This window comes from Drosophila subobscura, chromosome J (genome assembly GCF_008121235.1).
Source record: "Drosophila subobscura isolate 14011-0131.10 chromosome J, UCBerk_Dsub_1.0, whole genome shotgun sequence".
Taxonomy (NCBI): domain Eukaryota; kingdom Metazoa; phylum Arthropoda; class Insecta; order Diptera; family Drosophilidae; genus Drosophila; species Drosophila subobscura.
In genome coordinates, this window is record NC_048532.1 from 5,728,357 (window position 1) to 5,746,501 (window position 18,145).

Consider the following 18,145-nt stretch of genomic DNA (forward strand, 5'->3'; position numbering starts at 1 on the left):
ATATGCAATATTTCCCATTCCCACTCCCTCATTGCCAACCATTCCCATTTCCCAAATACAAATACGTACAAATTAAATTTGTGTTTAATTCAATTGAAAGTATTTTTACTCGATTTCAATTCAATTTTCATTGCGACTCTTTCCTTTCCATGGGAATGCTTGAGCAGGAGTCCACATAGCAATTGACGGGCGGATGGAGGAAAATATCCATCAGTATTGGCTACAAAAGCGGCCTAAGCGCCGGGGCCTCACTCTCTGCACAGAATCCTCTATTCTCTTTTCTGCTCTTTTTGTCTTTTGTCAATTTCGACTTGGCATTTTGGCTTTTGCGGTTGTTTCTCAAAAAGCAAGCCAAGTATTTGCATTATCCGTCTCGACACTGACACGGGATTTTCTGTGTGGAAATGCCTCGGTTTCTGTGGGCTGTGGCTGCCTGTGGTTTGTCCTCCTCGACCCCTTTCCTGTTGCTGATGCTGCTGCAATCTCTATTGTTGCTCCTGCGCTCCGTTCCGTTCATCTCTGTCTACTGTTGGTTGGTGAGCAATTTAATTGAATTATTTGTAGTGCCTTGGCCTGGCCCTAGTTCTGGCTGGATCTGTGGCAGGTTGCTCTAATTAGTTGGGCAAAGGCAATGGCATCAGCAAATGGTATCAGCAATGGCAGAGGCAGAGGCAGTGCCAGTAGCAGCGGTAGCGGCAAAGGCGTTTAATTAGCTCGCCTTCAGTTGGAAATTGAGGTGAGCCGCGGCCCAGGGTTAAGCTCCTTAACAAGGCTACAGCCTAAGGGCATTAGGCAGCACGAGTAGAGGTTTAAGTGAAGGGCAGTCAGTCAGTCAGCCAGGCTGTCGGAGCCATCTATTATGACCAAATTGAATCGCTAACAAGCTAAGGAGTCGACAACAAATGTCATTCATCCACAATCACAGCATTTAAATTAATTTCACGTGCCATTTTTCTCCCCTTCTCTGCTGCTTTGCTGTTCCAAGGAGCAATTTAATGATTCAGCGAATATCTGCCTGGCTGGCTGGCATTGTCTAGTCTCCTGTGGGTGCCAGATCCTTAGCTATTCATCCTGCGTGCTGTATAAGCAGTCCCTAGGCGGTGACATGTTTCTATTAGAGATGCACAAAGCTGAACTGTGACGGGGAAATCACAGTCAATACTCGTAAAATATATTTTATCTTTAAAAAACGTTTTAATTAAGAATTTCTTAAGCGGAAATAATTTTAATACAATTCAAATTTACACAATTGAATGTCGAAATTAAAGAGCAGCCTCAAAACAGTTAAGAAATCACTGGAAAGCACTTGGCAAATAACGTGACTGGACCAGACTGTAGCTCTGAATCGTTTTCTGTCAATTTCTATCCTGGCAGAGCTTGTTATTGGCTTTTGCCTAGGCTGTCTGTCATGTCATTTATCCAAAAAAAAAACGAAAAAAGAAGATGAGAATCTGCCATAAACACGTCGCACACGTATGCGCCATTTTAAAAATGGCGTCGAGCCTCACTTCCGCTTAAATGTTGTCGTTGATTTGGTTGCTTCAGCTCGAAGGCAGAACTGCATTTGAATTCAATTGAATCCCAGATGCTTATGAAGTCGTTAGAGTCTCCCCGTCCCACTTCATGCCCCTTGTGCTGCCTCCACAGTTGCGTCGACAATATTGTCACATCGTCGAAAATAATTGCCGGAAATACAAAAGGAAGGCGCCGGGCGCGCACACAGATAGATAGAAACCCAAACCAAACCAAACCAAATCGAATCGAATCGCACTGAGAGGAAGCGAATGAACGGAATGCGAATAGATTTCCAATTTTCTCAGCATCCATTCCCACTGGGTGGTCGGGCAATGGGAGGAAGCACCGCAGGGAGTCCTTGTCAGTGTGGCTTACGTGGCGTATACTCAACTATAATTAATTACGCCCTTTGTGTGTCTCTGGGGGAGTGGGAGTGGGACTTGGAGTGGAACTGGGAGTGGGAGTGGGCGTGGAATAAGATAGGATGAGGATGATTCCATTTCTTGAGTGGCTTCTTTTCAATTTCAATTGTTGACTGTGGCGCCGCTTGCTGCGGCTTGCCCACTGCCCACATCGGGTCATTCCACTCTATGAGTAAAATTGCAGCCCGTGCGGGTATAAAAACCCGCTTCGGTTGCCTGGCTAGCCACATTCATGCACTGCCAGTGCAACAGCTCACAAGGAACAAGTTCGAACTACTAGGATGGCCCAACTCCATCTGCTGCTGTACTGTGCCACAACTCTGCTGATTGCCAACGCCCTGGTGCTGACGCCACAACTGCTCAGCGCCGCCGCTGCCGCCTCTGGGGCCGATAATGAGCAGGGGGGAATGATTGGAAAATCGAAGACATCGTCCTATCCCTTTCCGCTCGACGACGATGTAGAGGGCGTGGAGCTGCCCATGGAGGTGGAGGCCGAAGAGGATCAGGCGCAAACGCAGCGACAGTCGCAGCAGCAGCAACACTCGATGCCACCACCTTGGCTGGAGTTTGCAGAGGATCCAGTACCGCCCAAGCATCGCATTAGCCACAAGCCCACCGTTATTAAGCATCCGACAAACGGCTTCCACAAGCTCTCCTCTCACGGCCACCGCTCCTGCTACGTGGAGATCACCAAACATGTGGAGGGCATCTGCCAGTCGATGCCCCTGGGCAGTGCCTGTGTCACCGATGACTATATGGTCATCTACAACGATGGCAACTGCTCCACCCAGTAACCAGTAGTAACCATTAGCCAGTGTACCATACGAGTGTGTGTGCCGTAAGTGTCTATGCGGATGAGGAATACGACTACCTGATGCGCGTTTCTGTGTACTGTTCACAACCCAAAAATAAAAATAAAACCAAAATCCAATCCAATACAAACAATTTGTATAAATAAATCAAATGAAATACAAATAATTAACCATTTAGTAACAATTTTCTGCTTATAATGAGATCGATTATTAAATTATTAAATTGTATTAGCTAATCTCTGAATTATTTGATACATTTTAATTTAAAACCATGCCAACAATTATTTACATTAATAATAAGGTATAGAATAATTTTACCTACTTAAAATCTAGCTAGAAAGAAACACTCTCTCCACCCCCCTGTCTCCTCTTATCTCAATTTTGGCCAAATGGTTGGCTTTGGTGGCTTTGCGCCCGGGATGCTCGATGAATTCCCACTTGCCACACACTGAGCCCCAAACAGTTCCAGCAGTTGGGGCGCTCTAAAAAAGGAGGAACGTTTCCAGCTGGCTGGACCCACACGGTCCATTTGATCATAGATCAGGCCACTCACATCCAGGGCACGAAATTGCTCCAGCAAATGCTCATTCTGCAGATCATTGCCCCACAGAAAGAGCACCTGCTTGAGGTCCAGAGCAACGCTCACCAGTTGCTGCTTCTGCGCAAAGTTCTCCACGTGCAGCGCGGTGCCCAGAATGTCTGCGGAATGAGCAAAATTGACAGCCTGCTGGTAGCTCTGGGCTCTGAGATCCATGTAGGGATCCCAGATGTGCGATCGGCCAATGCTCATCAGGATGACGGGAAAGACCTGTTGCTTGAGCCGGATCATGGTGCAGATGTCCGCATCGAAGCTGGCAAAGATCAGAGGACGACCGCAGCCATAGCGAATCGTGGTCTGCAGGATTCTATCCACATAGACATTCTTGTTGAGGCTCTGTGTGGACTCCAGTAGACCCGAAGCCATCAATTGGGGCCACTTGATCTCCACCAGGAGGCCCAATGACTTGGGCAGCGTCTCGTACACCTCCGACAGTTTGGGAAAGATTCTTTGGCTTTGGCTGGCGTCCCTTAGGTTAAGGTGCGAGTACTCCTGCAGGCTCCAACGCTTCAGAATGAACACGCGACTGGCCTTGAGCTCCGCGTAGGTTAGTTCCCTAATCAGCACGTAGCGCAGATCAAAGCGATCTCTGATCTGTTGATCCTTGGCCGCAGTGTAGAACCCAAAGCCATGCCAGACAATGGGCACGTAGTCCTTGGTGAGCTGGACGTCCAGCTGGACCATATCTCCACGGACCCTCATCACTGCCATGAAACTTTCGATGGTGTTCTCTGTGTGTGCGGTCGATGCCTGGTAGTAGCTGGCGCCCACTCCTCGATAGCCCACATCCATGGTGGGCCAATTGTCGGGCCAGTAGTGATGGAAGCTTTCCCGCAGATTGCCCGCTTCCACCTTGGGCATGGGCAGCACCACCAAGTAGGGCAGACTAAGCTGTCCAATGGCCCTGGTCTGTAGGCTGGCGAAGATCGGCAGCTGTAGGGTGCCGCGACTGCCACGGATTTGCTCGGGAAAAATGTAGACCTCGCCCAGTGACGGCTTGCTGCTGCTGCCAGTCTGATAGATGGACAGGCGGAAGGCATTGTAGATGTTCAGCGGCTGACTGATGCGAAATATCACAATCGAGCCCTGGCTATACTTCACTCCCAGCTGGGAGAGTGGCCGGAACTCGGAATGATTGTAGGCGTATCGGGAGACCTCAATCCGTGAGTCATCAATCACATTGAGGGGCGTCAGCAGCAATCGCAGCTTGGCCTTGCTGCCCAGCCCAGAGATGATCATGTGCTCCTGCCACACGAATTTCAACTCAATGACGTACTCATGCTGCAACCAGCCGCGCTCCAGGTGGAAACCACCACCCACCGAACGGGGATACGCTTCACCGAATATGTCCAGGCCGGGGGAACGATAGATCTCGTAGGTCTGCATCATTCTGGCTATCTTCTGGCCCTCCCAGCTGCGCAGTATCCGCTTGCCCTGGCCATTTTTCGAGTAGATCAGGTAGCGATAGTAGAACCGCTGACTGGCACACACCCACAAACGGAGATACCACTTGGTCCTGGCTTTGTCCTGCTCCTTCATGGGCACTGCCTTCTCCAGCTGCCAGTGGCCAAGTGAGGCATGATCCCCGCTGACGGCTATGTACTCGTCGGCAGCCAGACGAATGTTGTGCCTCAGCTCCAGACTGAAGATCCGAAAGAGGGGCACACAGATGAAGCTGCGAGCCGATACCTGACCGGCCGGCTGCTCATCGTCAAAGACCTTAAAGGCCTGCAACTGCTCGGTGGCAAAGACAAGCGTTTCATTCAGTTCCGTTCGACTGCTGGTGGCACAACAAAATGATGGGGTCAGGGACAGAAACACAAGCGGCAACAGCAGTATGCTAATTGATTTTAACACATTCAACAACACACAAGATCGATACATTTTTGTTCATTCCACACAGATTTTGGGGCATCATCATCTCGCCAACCAAACAAGTTTTCTCTTTCCGATAAAATGAAGTGAGGCGCCCTAAACAAAAACTTAAAGACAAAACGAAACGAAACCGACGCGAATGCGCTGGCAACTTGACCCAACGATGACAAACAAACGAATGGAAGAATCTCTTAAAGCTCAGCAGAGTTTTGTTTCATTGGAATTGGATTTGATTTTGGGATTTCCGTATCGAAGATCTTCTGTGGATGCTCTCTGCCCCATCGTTGATTAATAAGCCCAGCACACTAATTGAGTTGGAAGGTGGGAGCGGAGGTCTAATGATTGCCTCTGAGCAGATGGAAGATAGATGGAAGGTGGGTTAATTAAAGCCTGATGAAGATATATGCCCCATAAAGTAGATTTTAATGTGCGGGTGAAACCTCTTTCACCTGTGCAGAGATCATATCATTTATTTTGATTATGCCCAGCGGATTGGTACTCTACCGAGAGTATCTAAAGTTCGGCCACTGCTGCACAATTCTCTCATTGTTTTTAAGTTATTCGCAGATGTGTATATTTTTAACCAATTTTGGCATATGCTCGTATGTAAATTTCCGGCTAAAGAAAGTTGGGCCAGCGGAGAGTCGGAGAATGAGTCTCTCGTGTTGCTTTAAATATTTTCGTCATCGATCAGGGGCTTGAGATAATGCGGATGGTATTCCAAATGCAGATACCTGGACAAATGCCAACGCTGCCAGGGCTCATGCTGCTGATTTTCGCAGTTTTCCGGCTTCGTCACCAGCGTAAAGTTGTGCAACGAAAGGTGAACCGACTTGAGGTAACCACTGACGGCATCGATTGTCTCCTGTGTGGGTTCCTTGGACCTGGTGTAGATGGCCAGAAGATGGCGGAACCAGGGCAGAGAGCAGTGAAGTTCCACAGCATAATTAGCGTAGTCCGTCATGGTGATGCGTGTCCAATAGAGATCCACTGGGTATACATATTAAATATATTAATCAAACTGGTTAAAGTCATGGCTTGTGTGCTTACGGTCGCTGAGGTAGCAACGTGTCACTGCCCTGGATTGCTACCATAAATCCACCAGCCGCCCTTGATCTTTAAGTTATTAACAATCGATTGCTTATCAATTTTCAAGATCATTTAACATCACTTTCTCACCTTCTCTCGGTCAACTGGAAATTCTTTGTATAAACACTTCCACGCCCTGGCCGTTCGAATGGGTGACAGCCACACCAACAGCCACAGACAAAGACCCGTGCGGAGGCATGGGCATTCCCACTGGCTCTTCCTAAGCCACATGCAAATGAGCTGTGCTCTAATTGACCATAAACTGAACTGGCTTTAGGCCTGGCTCTTACACGACTGCCCGCCCAGCCTTTCTTTTATGGGTTGCCCGTTTATGGGCCGTGTTTTGGGGCTCAGCATTTTCATGGTGCTTTTTACATTCGTCACGATGCTGCCGCATCAAAATGTAAAGCGAATCGAATTTTACATTGTTTCTTCTTTCGTTATGTGTGTGTAGATCTTACGTATACATATACTAGGCATACATTCATCTATGAATTAGAGCGCATGAAAATGGGGACACATTCTTTGTGCAGATCACCAATCAGCTCTTTCGGATGAGCGGAATATACACATGAGTGTCTATATACGCTCAATTGCTCGAGCAGTCACAAGATATTTTAATATATGTAGTTTTAGATAATAAAACATTAATTCCGAATTGAGTGTTGCTTTGCATTGCGTGTGTATTTATTTTTCAATGAATTTCTTCAAGCACGCCTTGGTGTTTGGTCTGTTTTAAATAGATATTTAAATATTAATAGCAATGTTTTAATTCGTTCTCTTTAGTGTACTGTAGTTTTAAAATAGAAATTGCTTGTAAAATTGAATCTCATCTTTTAGCCACATAACAAAGCTTAACCATAGACAAATTAAAGCTACAAAATGGTATAAAAATAACCCCATTAATTAATTACATATGTATGTGGAAAGCAATGAGCAAATTGTTCTATTTAGTATTTTTGTATACAAGCTTTTTCCAAAATAAGTTGCAGTGGGGTTTGTTTTTTGTTTGCTTTGCAATTAGCTAAACTCTTTTGTTGGCTTTATTTGTTGCTGTATTTTGCTTGTTAATTAATTCATTGATTTTTTGCACTTTTTGCACATTGAGGTATTTAACGATTTATAGCAGATATTAGGTGTAAATATATTGTATGTGTGTTTGCTGTCCTCATTTCTCTTCATTTTCTTTTCACTTTTTCGCATCGCTTTCTTCTCTCACATTGTCTTTTATGTTGCTACTTAATTTTTAAGGGGAATTCCTCCCATGCTCTGGGGTAGATTTCTACACGAATGTAATTATGACCCAATGATGGCCTTTACACATTTTGGTTTCCTATAATTTAATAAACCAATTTATGAAGCTGCGCTTCTGCCCCCCTTTGTCGGTGATGCCTTTCCTTTTCTCACATTTCTCTGGCTTACGTTACGTTTCTAAATAAATATACAAAAATTTCTTTACAAGATTAATGATTAACTTATGCTAAGATTCACCCGGCCCAGCCCGTCCCGCCCTTTCACCCCGCTTAGATCCGGCACTGGGCCGCGAATTCGGCCATCAGGGCCGGTGACTTGAAGAACGCTTCCTGCTTGCCATCGGGCATGTAGAGATCGCTGCGATCGTAGCATGTGGCCGTGGCCCCAATCTGTGTGAAATACTTGACACGCTCCCGCGAATTGCAATCGTCGCCCCAGAGGACGGCAATCTGGCCCAAGTCCTTGGCCTGCTGCAGCATCTGGGCGGCATTCTCGCCGAGGAAGTCCTCGGCATGGGGTGCAGTGCCGGCCAACTCAAAGGCCTGGGCATTGTTCATGGCCGCCTCGAAGGTCCTTGTTCGCAGGTCCAGGAACGGCTGCCACTTCTTCGTCTGGCCCTGGGTGAGGTACATCACGGGGAAAATGTTCTGCTTAAAGCGCAGCATGGTGCACATGTCGGCATCGAAGCTGGAGAAGATTATGGGACGGCCGCAGCCATGCTGGATCACCTGGTGGAGCACACGATCGGCAAAGAAGTTTTTGTCGATGGTCTGCTCGGCCTCGGAGCCGCCACCTTGGCGACGCTGCGGCCACTTGATCTCCACATCGATGCCCAGGGACTTGGGCAGCTCGTCGAGCACCTCCACCAGTCGTGGAAAGATGCGATGTGCGGGTCGGGACTCGGCATTGTGCGAGGGATACTCCACCACCCGCCCATTGATCACAGAGAAGATGCGCAGCCGCTTCAGCAGCTCATAGTTGATGTCCTTGATCAGAACATACTCCAGTTGGTCCGGCTTGGTGATCTGTTTGCCCGGCGGCGCAGTGCGCAGGCCAAAGTCGTGATAGATCACTGGCACTCCATCGGCCGTGAGGTGCACATCCAGCTCGATCATATCCGCATGATGCTCGTGGGCACTCAGAAACGAGGCAATTGTGTTCTCCCTCTCTGCTGGGGCATCGGCAATGTAGCTCTTGCCGTTGCCGCGATGTCCCACATCCAGATTGGGCCAGCTCTTGGGCCAGTAGTGGGCATAGGTGGTCTTGAAGTCCAGCGGCGAGTAGCGGTACGGCTGGACAATGACATAGGGCAAACGGAGACGGGCGAGGGTCTCCTCGGCATCGCTGGCCGACTTGATGCGTAGATGGAGCAATCCCTCGCTGCCCTGCAGCTCTGAGCTGACGAGATTGGCACTGCCGAGCAGCTCATTGGACATGGTGTAGCAGTCGAGGCGGAAGTGCTGCTGCATCATCTTCTCCAGCGGCACGGTGATGTGGAAGATGACAATGTCGCCCTTGGTGTAGGGCACTCCGAATGTGGGCTGATTCTCCAGCTGACTCTTGCCGTACTCCTGCTTGGTGTACTCCACCTGCAGGCCGGCGGTCATCTCAACGGGCACAATCTTTAGCTGCACATGCTGGGGGTCAAAGGTCTCGATGTCGTGCACCTGGAACATCTTCTCGCCGTTGAACTTGAGCTGAACAATCACCTCGTGATTGAGCCAGCCGCGATGCACCTGCGGCTTGAGGTCCGCATTGTCTGCGGTTATGCCAAAGACATCGATCTGGCTGCACTGTATCTCCGAGCAGGGGCCCAGGGAGCGGGGCTTGAAGTGTGTCTCCCAGCGGCGAATCTGCTTGTAGCCGGACAGATCCTCCACGTACACAAAGTAGCGGTATTCCAGCTGGCGGCACGACTGCAGCGGCACCGTCGCCTGCCAGTTGAGTTCGTCGAGCGAGTCCAGGGGCACGCAGCGTGAGAGCTGCCACTCGCCGAGGGCTTTCACATCGCCTGTCAGTCCCAGGCGCTCTTCCGCCGCCAGGGGAGTCTCCAGTCTCACGTTGAACTCCCTCAGTGTGGGCTTGCAGGTGGCACCCGTCGCACCGGTGGCCGTCTCCAGCTCATTGGCTGTGCCATATTTGATGAGGGTGCCCGGTGGCACGGTGGCTGCCTCCACGTATGCGGCACACTGCAAGTAGATGGAGGCATAGGCCAGGATTAGTACTTTGATGTGCCACAGGGCCATCGCCAGCAGCAATGGAGACTAGACTACGACTGAGGGAAACGCTGACATCGTTGTCGCCTAATAAACGCCACAACACACGGCTGCGAAGCTCAGATTAAACGTTGACCCCTTGCGGATTTCGTTTCGCCCTGATAAAGTTTCACTAAGCGGAACGCCGCCCCACACTCTGCCCGGCCCACCCCCCTCTGGCTGGAATTTAGAAACGAAAACAGGTTCGCGCGATAAGCACGCGTTTTTAGTCGCCTCCGTGCCGTTCGTAACGAGATCACGTGTTCTTTTCCGAGCACTGAGGCGGGCTCGACTCTAGATCCAGGCTCACAGATTATTATAATCAAACACATATAAAAAAAAAACAAAAACACTATGCTATTTAAGCAACTTGTGCGGAATAATCAGTTTAATTGCTCGGAAAAATAATTTTAGAATATATTTAGTATGCCCTAAGCCCGAGTCTAAACTACGTGCTCGTATTTGCGTAAGAGCTGCACTAAACGTAAGCACATATCAGGCAGTTAGATGGGAAACAGATAACCCCTAGAAACTTGATTAATTTGTGATTTATTTCCTACTAAAAATAGTAGCTAAAATGGGGTAAATAAATCAAAGTCAATGGAGGGTTTTTTGTCTGATAAATATGTAATTACGACGGGGACTTTTTTGGTGGCTCCTGATAGTTAGGGTTTCCCTTTTGTTATAATTGTTTCAACTAACACAATTCCACACATATTTGCACACACTCTTTTGGAATTCAACGTTTTGTTTTGCATATAAAAGCACGCGTTTAAAATCGCTCAAAGCGCAAACGTTTTACCTTTGAGCGCAGGCCGTGATAGCCGCAAGGAATCAAATGCTTTTTTTGTCGCTGTGCGAGTGGTTGACGGTGGTGGTGTCGTTGCTGCTGCCATGGCAGTGTATTGGGGGTGATGCAACTGCCTATGATTAGCCGACACTTGCTGGGCGATAAATAAAATCGCCATAGCCAAAGTTTATGTAAGTGGGCTGAACAAACCATAAATTATTCCAACTATCACGTGTTGAGCAGGCACCCCCTTGAACTGTATTCTCACTCGTAAAATACACTAAAGAGGCTGCCACCACCCACCAGCTAACGGGCCGAATGTTCAGATCGGTACTGGCTCCTACCTTGGCAACATTTCAAAAGATAACTAGAAAAAATCGAAGGAGGGACGGCAAAAGTCGCGTGAGCTAATGAGACATGTATGCGGTGCAAAATTCGCATTTCGTATACATAGTTTTCTAGTTTCTATTTACTTATATTTTGTAGTTTTCCGCATTTATGTATTTTTGGCTGTTTTGCGTCAACCGCACGTTAGCGCGTTTTGTGAGCGTTTTGCGCGCGTTTTTCCTGTTCTTGGCACAATTAGCATAGCCTTGTAAATCAATCGGTTCGGTGCCTCATAAATGACCAACAATAATTCCAAAAACAAAACCAAAAGCTGTTTTTAATATTAAACTAAATCCGTTTTGTTTTTTGTTTCAACTTTTGATTTTTCTCTCTTAAACTTTAAATGCTAATTTCCGTGTGCAATTTGAGCTTTTGTGTGCGTCGTTCACGTGTTGAACAGTTAGCTTTAACGCACGCGCTCTCTCTTCTCTCTCCTCTCACACTCTCTGTATTTTTGCACATCTGTTTTTTGTTATGGGAAATTTTAGAGTGGAAAAGCTTCGTTTCTGCTTCTTGGGGGCAATTTTTTACTACTTCTTACTTCTCTGTCTTATTTTTAGCAAGCAAAAGCTCTGCTACCATCTGTTTTGGCCAGCTAAAATTTCAGCTTGATTTCTTATCACACTCGAGCCATATAGCGAGAGATCATATATCAACAAAACAGCTATATAACAGCCATAAGATGGCCTGAAATCTAATCGCAATCATCGCAAAAACAGGCACTTGAGCTTGGGGGGTCGGTAACAGTCGGTAACAGGGCTCCTCTCTCTCTCTCTCAATACTGAAACCTCCCCTCAAACTTCACAAGAAAGTGAATCACGTGAAACCTTTGCCACATGTGGCATTCATTCTAAAGAGCTTTCTGCATTAAATAAACAGAGTTGAGTCGTAGCCTGTCTGAGGGGTTGTTTGGTTTACTGGCAAACTACTTGAAATTGGAGGTTGGAGTTAAGAGTCGAGTCTCCGTTTCCAATGAAATGACATCATAATAAACAGAACCATCAGCCGACCGGACCCATACTAGTCAGAATTCTACGAATTATACTATAAACATTAAGTTATAATTTATATAAACTTATCTAGTATTTCCCATGGTGGTCAATTTAGTGCATTAACCCTACTCTGTCTCTCTGTCTCTCTTGTTCTCTACCTCCCCGCTCTATATATTGATTTTTATAACATACTACTGGAAGCATGCAAATGTCTGATGTCAACAGCAGCGACCTTCACAAACAGCCCAAAAAGTCAAAGCTCAAACATTTGCAATTATACTAGACACTAGCCACATGGCAGACACATCATTCCCTCTACCGAAACCCTTATTATAATGCCCCAAAAGTACAAATGTTTCAAATAGATTTTCGTTAATTACATTTTGCATGTGCTCGTCCGTGCCTTGGGCTTCCATCGGTGTCAATATCATGGGAACAGACATCTTGCTGGGGTTTGTCTGTTTTGTGTGACTTTAAACTTTAAGTTTAGGATGCTTTGGTTGGTCTGGAGAACCAAACGGAAAAAAAACTTATATCACAGTTGATTTAATTAGATTTTTGCACTACTATACGCCGTATGCGCAATTGGTTTCCCTTTTTGTTTTTTGGTTTTGCTAGTGGGCCAGCATTTTGTACTTGTTTTAGTTTTAGTTTAGGCTCTTTTATGGTTGCTTCTTTGTCGCTTTTATTTATGTTTTTTGTTGTTTTGGTGTTGGTTTTGGTTTTGGTTGAGTGGTTTGTTGTTTTGTTGTTTGTTGGTTTTGGGGGACGCTGAGGACGGTCCGTCGTCACTGCTCCGACGTTGCAGTCGCAACTGTTTCAGGCTCTTTTGGTGTGCGCGCAATTTAAACGATTTCTTTTTATCGAAAATGAGTTGGAGAGCTTTTTGCTTTCTGCTTTGCCTTTTCTGCCTCTTTTGCCCGTTTTCTTTGTGTGTGCGAGCGGCAGAGCACGGAACGGCACAGAAAGAAACGGCGACGTTGCCGATTTAGGTACAGTTGCGGTGGCTTGCTTGGTGCTTTTTTCAAAATGTTGTTGGCCTCAGAAACAGAAAACAACACACGATAATAAAATACAAAACAAAAACAACAACAAAAACAATCCCATGAAGATTAATCGAATTAGTAATGCCCTCAATCGTCAAGAAATGGAATCAAAATAATATGGGAAAGGTAGAGAGATTGCTAAATTTGCTGAGAGGGATTACAGGCTGATCATATACCTTTTAATAAATGCAAATTGGGTTTAAGCAGGGAAATGCATACTATAATTTCGCTAATAATGCACTTGGGGGGATTAATCCAACACCATTATATTTATTCTTAGCCCTTTAATGACTTTTAAGTACTGTTTAAGTACCAACCTAAACCATAGCGTATCGATTGAAGTGCTTAAGGATGATTAGACACTCTGTCGATACAAGTTATTCAATTATCTTTGTCGAAATTCAATTTAGACAGTTGAATATTTCCCAATCCGGTTAAAGACTTACTTAAACCCATATACCCTACCATATATTAGGGTAGCTAACTATACAACTCCTACCCATAGGATGTTGATTTAGTTTTGCGACGCCTTCCATACAACGGCCAAAGCTCACAGCTTCGAGCGCACAGCACAGCACAGATTGGAGATGACGACACGAGAAATACAGTGGGGACCAGCAGCAGCACAACCATGCAGGGGTGTGGACACCCCATGCCACGAGGCTTATTTGCTCCAAAGCGAAAACGTGTTGGTCGTGTGCAGAGCTGTCAGGCCCGGCACGTGAAATGTGTGTTTTTTTTGTGCTTTTGTGGGGCGTCGGTGCCATGCCGGGCCTTCCTCGTAGTAGTAGTAGTCTCGTAGTCTCTCTGTGTGTAGTCGTTCACTGATGCTGAATGGGTATCCATCCGGACAAAAGCTCTCTCTCTCTCGCTTGGGGCACTTCATGGCTTCGCATGGATTGGCTCTCCCCGAAACCGGTTCGCGTCGGTTGATAGTCGATATTGTTGTTTTCCTTCAGTTTTGGTTTGTTTACATCCCACTCCACGCTGCTGATAAGACAAGAACTATGAGGCAATATACATTCCCAGCATTATTTGGAAGATATGGTGAGCTTTTGGCCGTACTTTCGCTTCGAATGTAAAGCTTTGTCCGGTCAAGGTCTTGACAATACGTCGTATCGTACATTTGTACATATCTGTCGATCCTAATCGCAGAATTTCACTTGATTTCATGTTGCTAGGCGCCTTACAACACCCCTGCACCATGATGTGTGTCTGGTCTGCCGGATATTATAAATAAATGTGAAGTGTCTGCCCCTGTTCGTGCCCTTGTTCTCGGGCGGGCCGGCCTCAGTTTTCTCCCTTTTCAGATTCTTTGTGCTCCCGATCTCTCACTCTCTCACGCTCTTCCTCTCCCGCTCTCTTTGTCGCATTACGCTTTGATTTATAATAATTAAGGTGTTATTTTTTCTTTATGTTCGTGTCTATAATCATTTTGCTATAGAGGCACAAAACGCCTCATTGGGTCCAAAGTACAACTGCTGCTGGCGTTGGCACGTTTAAATATTTAACGGTCCCCGCAGTCGTTGAAAGCTCTTTATTCTTGTTTCCTCACATTAGATATAAACACAAATAATAAGTGTGTGTTTATGTGTGGGTGTGCCGCGCCCCTTCTCGGAAACTATTCTATTGAATCTCACTGCCAAATCCGATCCGATCCCGAACTGCGTTTGTTTTCCTATGTTGTTACCCAACATGATATCAGTCACGTTGCTCCTCTCTCTGTGTTCTTGTTCGCCAAAAACAATAATATTATCGTGTTTTGAGTTTATATTATATGTATTTTGTGTTTATAGCTACAGCTGGGACTTGTTTACAGCTCCCTCCCGAGTGCTTCTCGGTTTGGACCTTGTAACAAACAACAGCAAAGCAAAAGCAAAAGCAAAGCAAAATGTACAAATGTTTAGTTTAGATAAGCTAAAAGGAAGGAAAGAAGAGAACGAATGCAAACAGTTTTCATTGTGCAATCAAAACTGTGTTCGATGATCATCTAGAAACACTAGTTACCGAGGGAAATGCACTTGTAATTATATTATAGGAAGTTTATTACCCCATAGAAAAAATACGACACTTGCTTATACTCCATAAATAAATCTAAGGTAGAGCTTCGCATACCTGGTCAGACATGTGATCCTTTGCCCTTGGATGGGCGGTCGTTGCACTTGTCACTGATATTATGAATACCAGACTTCGTTGAGACACCTTTTGCAATGCCCAAAAGATTGCAGCAGCAGCACCTTTGCAGCGTTTTGCAATTCTTATCACACGAGCGTTCACACCAGTACTGGCGATTTTGATGATAATGACGTTGCTCCAACTTAGAGAGTAACTAGTACTAAATAGAGGAAGTCGCTTGTGTCGATTTTGCCGTTTTCCCCTCGTTGTACCAGACGTCCGAACAGCGTAAATACAATTAAATCAATTTAAAACAATAAAAGTAGAAGCAGCAGCCACCGCCACCGCCACAGCCACTGCGCCGCTGCCCAGAGCAGCGAGCAGCACAAAGAGACAATGATGGATGGATGGATGACAACATCCCGTTGCAGATAAGCGAGAATGAGGCATCGTTTTGGCTGGCGCGAATCGCGAGAGTGACCTGAAAGATTAAGAGATTATAAGAGTCCGGTGCGACAAAGTCTGTAAGAGAATTACATTTGAGCCAACTGTACCCCACGTCACGCCGTTGATAGTGTCTCCTCGTCTCCAATGTTTACTTCAGTTGCGGTCTCAGTCTTCAATGATTCGGCGGCTGCCTCCTCCACAGCCTCTGCTGGCGGTGCATTTTCATCCGTCTTTGTCTTGGGCTCACGCTCAAACAGAATGACCAGCTCCGTGTGCGCTGTGTGGGGGAACATGTCGACGGCCACTGCTGATTTCGGATAGAAGGGTTCACCCTTATAGTGCTTGGACTCGGGTCTGGCCAGCTCGATAAAGTTGCGCTTGGCGCTGTTTGGATTGCAGGAGACATACACCAGACGATTGATGGCACTCGCCGAACGTATGGCAGCAATCGAACGATTATCTGCAGATCAATGAAAGAGGAAATTGAGTTATAATAATACCCAAAATATTGATTTCTCCTTGGAGCTTACGCAATCCCGCTCTTGGTGGATCCACCACGGCTATCAAATCCACTGGCTTGCCTGGTTGCTCGTCATACATGGCCTCCCGCACCATGCTTTTGATAAAGTCATCCGCATTTCCCGTAAAGAACTTGCAGTTTTCAATTCCATTTGCTTCGGCATTAAACTCCGCATCCTTGATGGCATCGGGTACGATTTCCACTCCCAAAACCCTCTTGCAGTGTTTGGCAAAGGCCAGGGCAATGGTTCCCGTGCCACAGCAAATGTCCAGCATGGTTGTGTCCTTGGTGGGAGCCGCCAGATCAATGGCCTGCTGGTACAGCACATTGGCACCTTCGGTGTTGATTTGAAAGAAGGCCAACGGACTGATGCGAAACTGCAGACTCTGAATGGTATCTGTGATGTGTGTGGTGCCCAGTAAGTGGTCCACGGGGTTAACCATCTGACCAGCCTCACGATGCTTGACATCTTGATAGTAGAGGGAAGTGCACTTGAAGGTTGCATCCGGCTCCACTTGCTCATAGAAGCTCTTCAGCTCCTGCTTCAGCTCCCGCTGTTCGTCTTCACTCAGATTGGAGGAGTAGATGCCCGCCACCAGCATCAGCTCTCCCGTGGCACTCGAACAGCGCACCATCAGCTGCCGAAAGTGGCCCACATTGCCATCGGGGTTGAAGGGCAGAAATTTTGATTGCCTCACAAGCTCTTGGAAACTCTTCGCCGCCCATTTGGCCTGGTCGGGTAGGTGTGGCAGATCCTGCACCTCCGCCACCTCCACAGAGCCATCGCTGTAGCAGCCCAAGCGGAATCCCACCACCACTTCGCCCTCTGAGTTTTTGCCCACCGTAAACTCGTTCTTGTTCCTGTAGCCATTCACCGTGGGCGAGGGCAGCACGTTGTTGAATTTGAAGTTATCCAAATGCGGCTTGGCCTGTGGATTAATCTTCGTCAGTTCCTGGGTGTATTTCCGCAGCAGCGTGGACATTTCCTCCGATTTCTGCTTCAGCTGCTCATCGTAGCTGATGCCCGCCAGCGGGCAGGTGGCCTCCACAGCTGTGCGTTGACGTTTGGGCTTGGTATCGCTGGCACCTTCAGCAGCTCGCTTCTTCTGCAGCGGATCGGCGGATGCCTTGGCTGCCAGCGCTTTTAAGACCCTTCCCTTCCACTTGTAGCCATTCAGTGTTTCCAATGCTCGCTGCTGATCCTCCTGCGTGCGAAAGCACACAAATGCAAACTCTTTCCTCGTGGGTGACTTAATTTTCGTCATGTCCAGCTTCAAGGTGTTCTTCAGCAGCTTTTTAAACTCCTAAAAGGGAGTCGAATTTTAGTTTATTGCCTACGGATGTGTATTTCAACTTACACCAATGCCAAAGTAGCCCATATTCTTCACTTCTATTTTGTATATTTCCGACGTGAACTCATTTCGCTCCAAATAGGCGTATTCCTCGCCGGCTTTTTCCTCCGGCACGTCAGCGGACGCTGCCACATCGTCGGTTGTTGCTTTTTCAGCAACTGATGGCTCCACTGGTGTCTCAATGGGTTGTGCATCACTTGGTGACACTTCAGCAGGCGTTTCCTTAATTACACTCTCCATTTTAGACCAATCTGCACGTTTTTGAATGCGAAATTAAAACATAAACAAAACACACGTGCAACACGTGAGTGATATCGATATTGAATGTGATATTGACTAATCGATAGTTTTTGTCTAATTGGCTCTGAGAATATAATTTGAAGCCATAAATAAATCAATTTTATAATAATTGTTAGCCAAATTAATTTCCTTACATGCTAACAACACGATGTCTACACGATTGCGATGTCTACTGCCAATTGCTGTAATTATCAACCTTGTTCTACACGATATCTACATACAGAAAACAAGGTGAGTCCATAAATACATTAAAATGCTGGAAAAGACTTTTAATATTCTACAAAACGATTCAAAATACGCAAGGTACGTGACCTAGACGAGGGAACACATTGAAACCATTCGCTTATCGCACAAAAGTATCGATATTTGCTTCAAC

At 46.6% G+C, this 18,145-nt stretch overlaps 5 protein-coding genes across 7 annotated transcripts; 1 reads left to right on the plus strand and 4 right to left on the minus strand.

The window, feature by feature from the left end:
* The first annotated feature begins 2,176 nt into the window (after positions 1-2,176).
* On the plus strand, positions 2,177-2,871 carry LOC117893604. The gene has a single exon (XM_034800280.1). The coding sequence runs from the start codon at positions 2,219-2,221 to the stop codon at positions 2,729-2,731; it is 513 nt and encodes a 170-aa protein (XP_034656171.1). The 5' UTR covers positions 2,177-2,218; the 3' UTR covers positions 2,732-2,871.
* Positions 2,872-3,092: 221 nt separating this feature from the next.
* On the minus strand, positions 3,093-5,384 carry LOC117893693 (glycerophosphocholine phosphodiesterase GPCPD1). The gene has a single exon (XM_034800383.1). The coding sequence runs from the start codon at positions 5,229-5,231 to the stop codon at positions 3,120-3,122; it is 2,112 nt and encodes a 703-aa protein (XP_034656274.1). The 5' UTR covers positions 5,232-5,384; the 3' UTR covers positions 3,093-3,119.
* Positions 5,385-5,650: 266 nt separating this feature from the next.
* On the minus strand, positions 5,651-6,628 carry LOC117893713. Its single transcript, XM_034800400.1, is given in 4 exon segments — positions 5,651-6,212; positions 6,273-6,299; positions 6,302-6,338; positions 6,402-6,628. Coding segments are annotated over 4 exon segments (525 nt in total). The 5' UTR covers positions 6,543-6,628; the 3' UTR covers positions 5,651-5,892.
* Positions 6,629-7,378: 750 nt separating this feature from the next.
* On the minus strand, positions 7,379-17,783 carry LOC117893096 (tRNA (uracil-5-)-methyltransferase homolog A). Its single transcript, XM_034799528.1, has 5 exons — positions 17,476-17,783; positions 16,128-17,421; positions 15,688-16,057; positions 15,238-15,631; positions 7,379-7,473 (listed from the first exon to the last, which is right to left on the minus strand). Exons 1-3 carry the CDS (start codon positions 17,707-17,709, stop codon positions 15,711-15,713), a joined length of 1,875 nt encoding a protein of 624 aa, XP_034655419.1. The 5' UTR covers positions 17,710-17,783; the 3' UTR covers positions 7,379-7,473; positions 15,238-15,631; positions 15,688-15,710.
* Positions 7,395-15,177, minus strand: LOC117893095 (glycerophosphocholine phosphodiesterase GPCPD1). Of its 3 annotated transcripts, none has more exons than XM_034799527.1 (2): positions 15,151-15,177; positions 7,395-9,754 (listed from the first exon to the last, which is right to left on the minus strand). In XM_034799527.1, the coding sequence occupies exons 1-2, from the start codon at positions 15,160-15,162 to the stop codon at positions 7,835-7,837; spliced, it is 1,932 nt and encodes a 643-aa protein (XP_034655418.1). In that variant the 5' UTR covers positions 15,163-15,177; the 3' UTR covers positions 7,395-7,834. The 3 variants fall into 3 exon arrangements, with proteins under 3 accessions (XP_034655418.1, XP_034655417.1, XP_034655416.1); XM_034799526.1 differs by lacking the exon at positions 15,151-15,177 and adding an exon at positions 12,370-12,633; XM_034799525.1 differs by lacking the exon at positions 15,151-15,177 and adding an exon at positions 10,623-10,838.
* Positions 17,784-18,145: the final 362 nt, after the last annotated feature.

Coding starts and splice junctions, on each gene's coding strand:
- LOC117893095 (XM_034799525.1), bottom strand. CDS start 10,823: ATGGTTTGTTCAGCCCACTTACATAAACTTTGGCTATGGCGATTTTAT. Junction 9,755..10,622: donor ATCACGGCCTGCGCTCAAAG/GTAAAACGTTTG, acceptor ATCTACTTGCAG/TGTGCCGCATACGTGGAGGC.
- LOC117893693 (XM_034800383.1), bottom strand. CDS start 5,231: ATGTATCGATCTTGTGTGTTGTTGAATGTGTTAAAATCAATTAGCATA.
- LOC117893096 (XM_034799528.1), bottom strand. CDS start 17,709: ATGGAGAGTGTAATTAAGGAAACGCCTGCTGAAGTGTCACCAAGTGAT. Junction 17,422..17,475: donor TGGGCTACTTTGGCATTGGT/GTAAGTTGAAAT, acceptor ACTCCCTTTTAG/GAGTTTAAAAAGCTGCTGAA. Junction 16,058..16,127: donor TCCACCAAGAGCGGGATTGC/GTAAGCTCCAAG, acceptor ATTGATCTGCAG/ATAATCGTTCGATTGCTGCC.
- LOC117893604 (XM_034800280.1), top strand. CDS start 2,219: ATGGCCCAACTCCATCTGCTGCTGTACTGTGCCACAACTCTGCTGATT.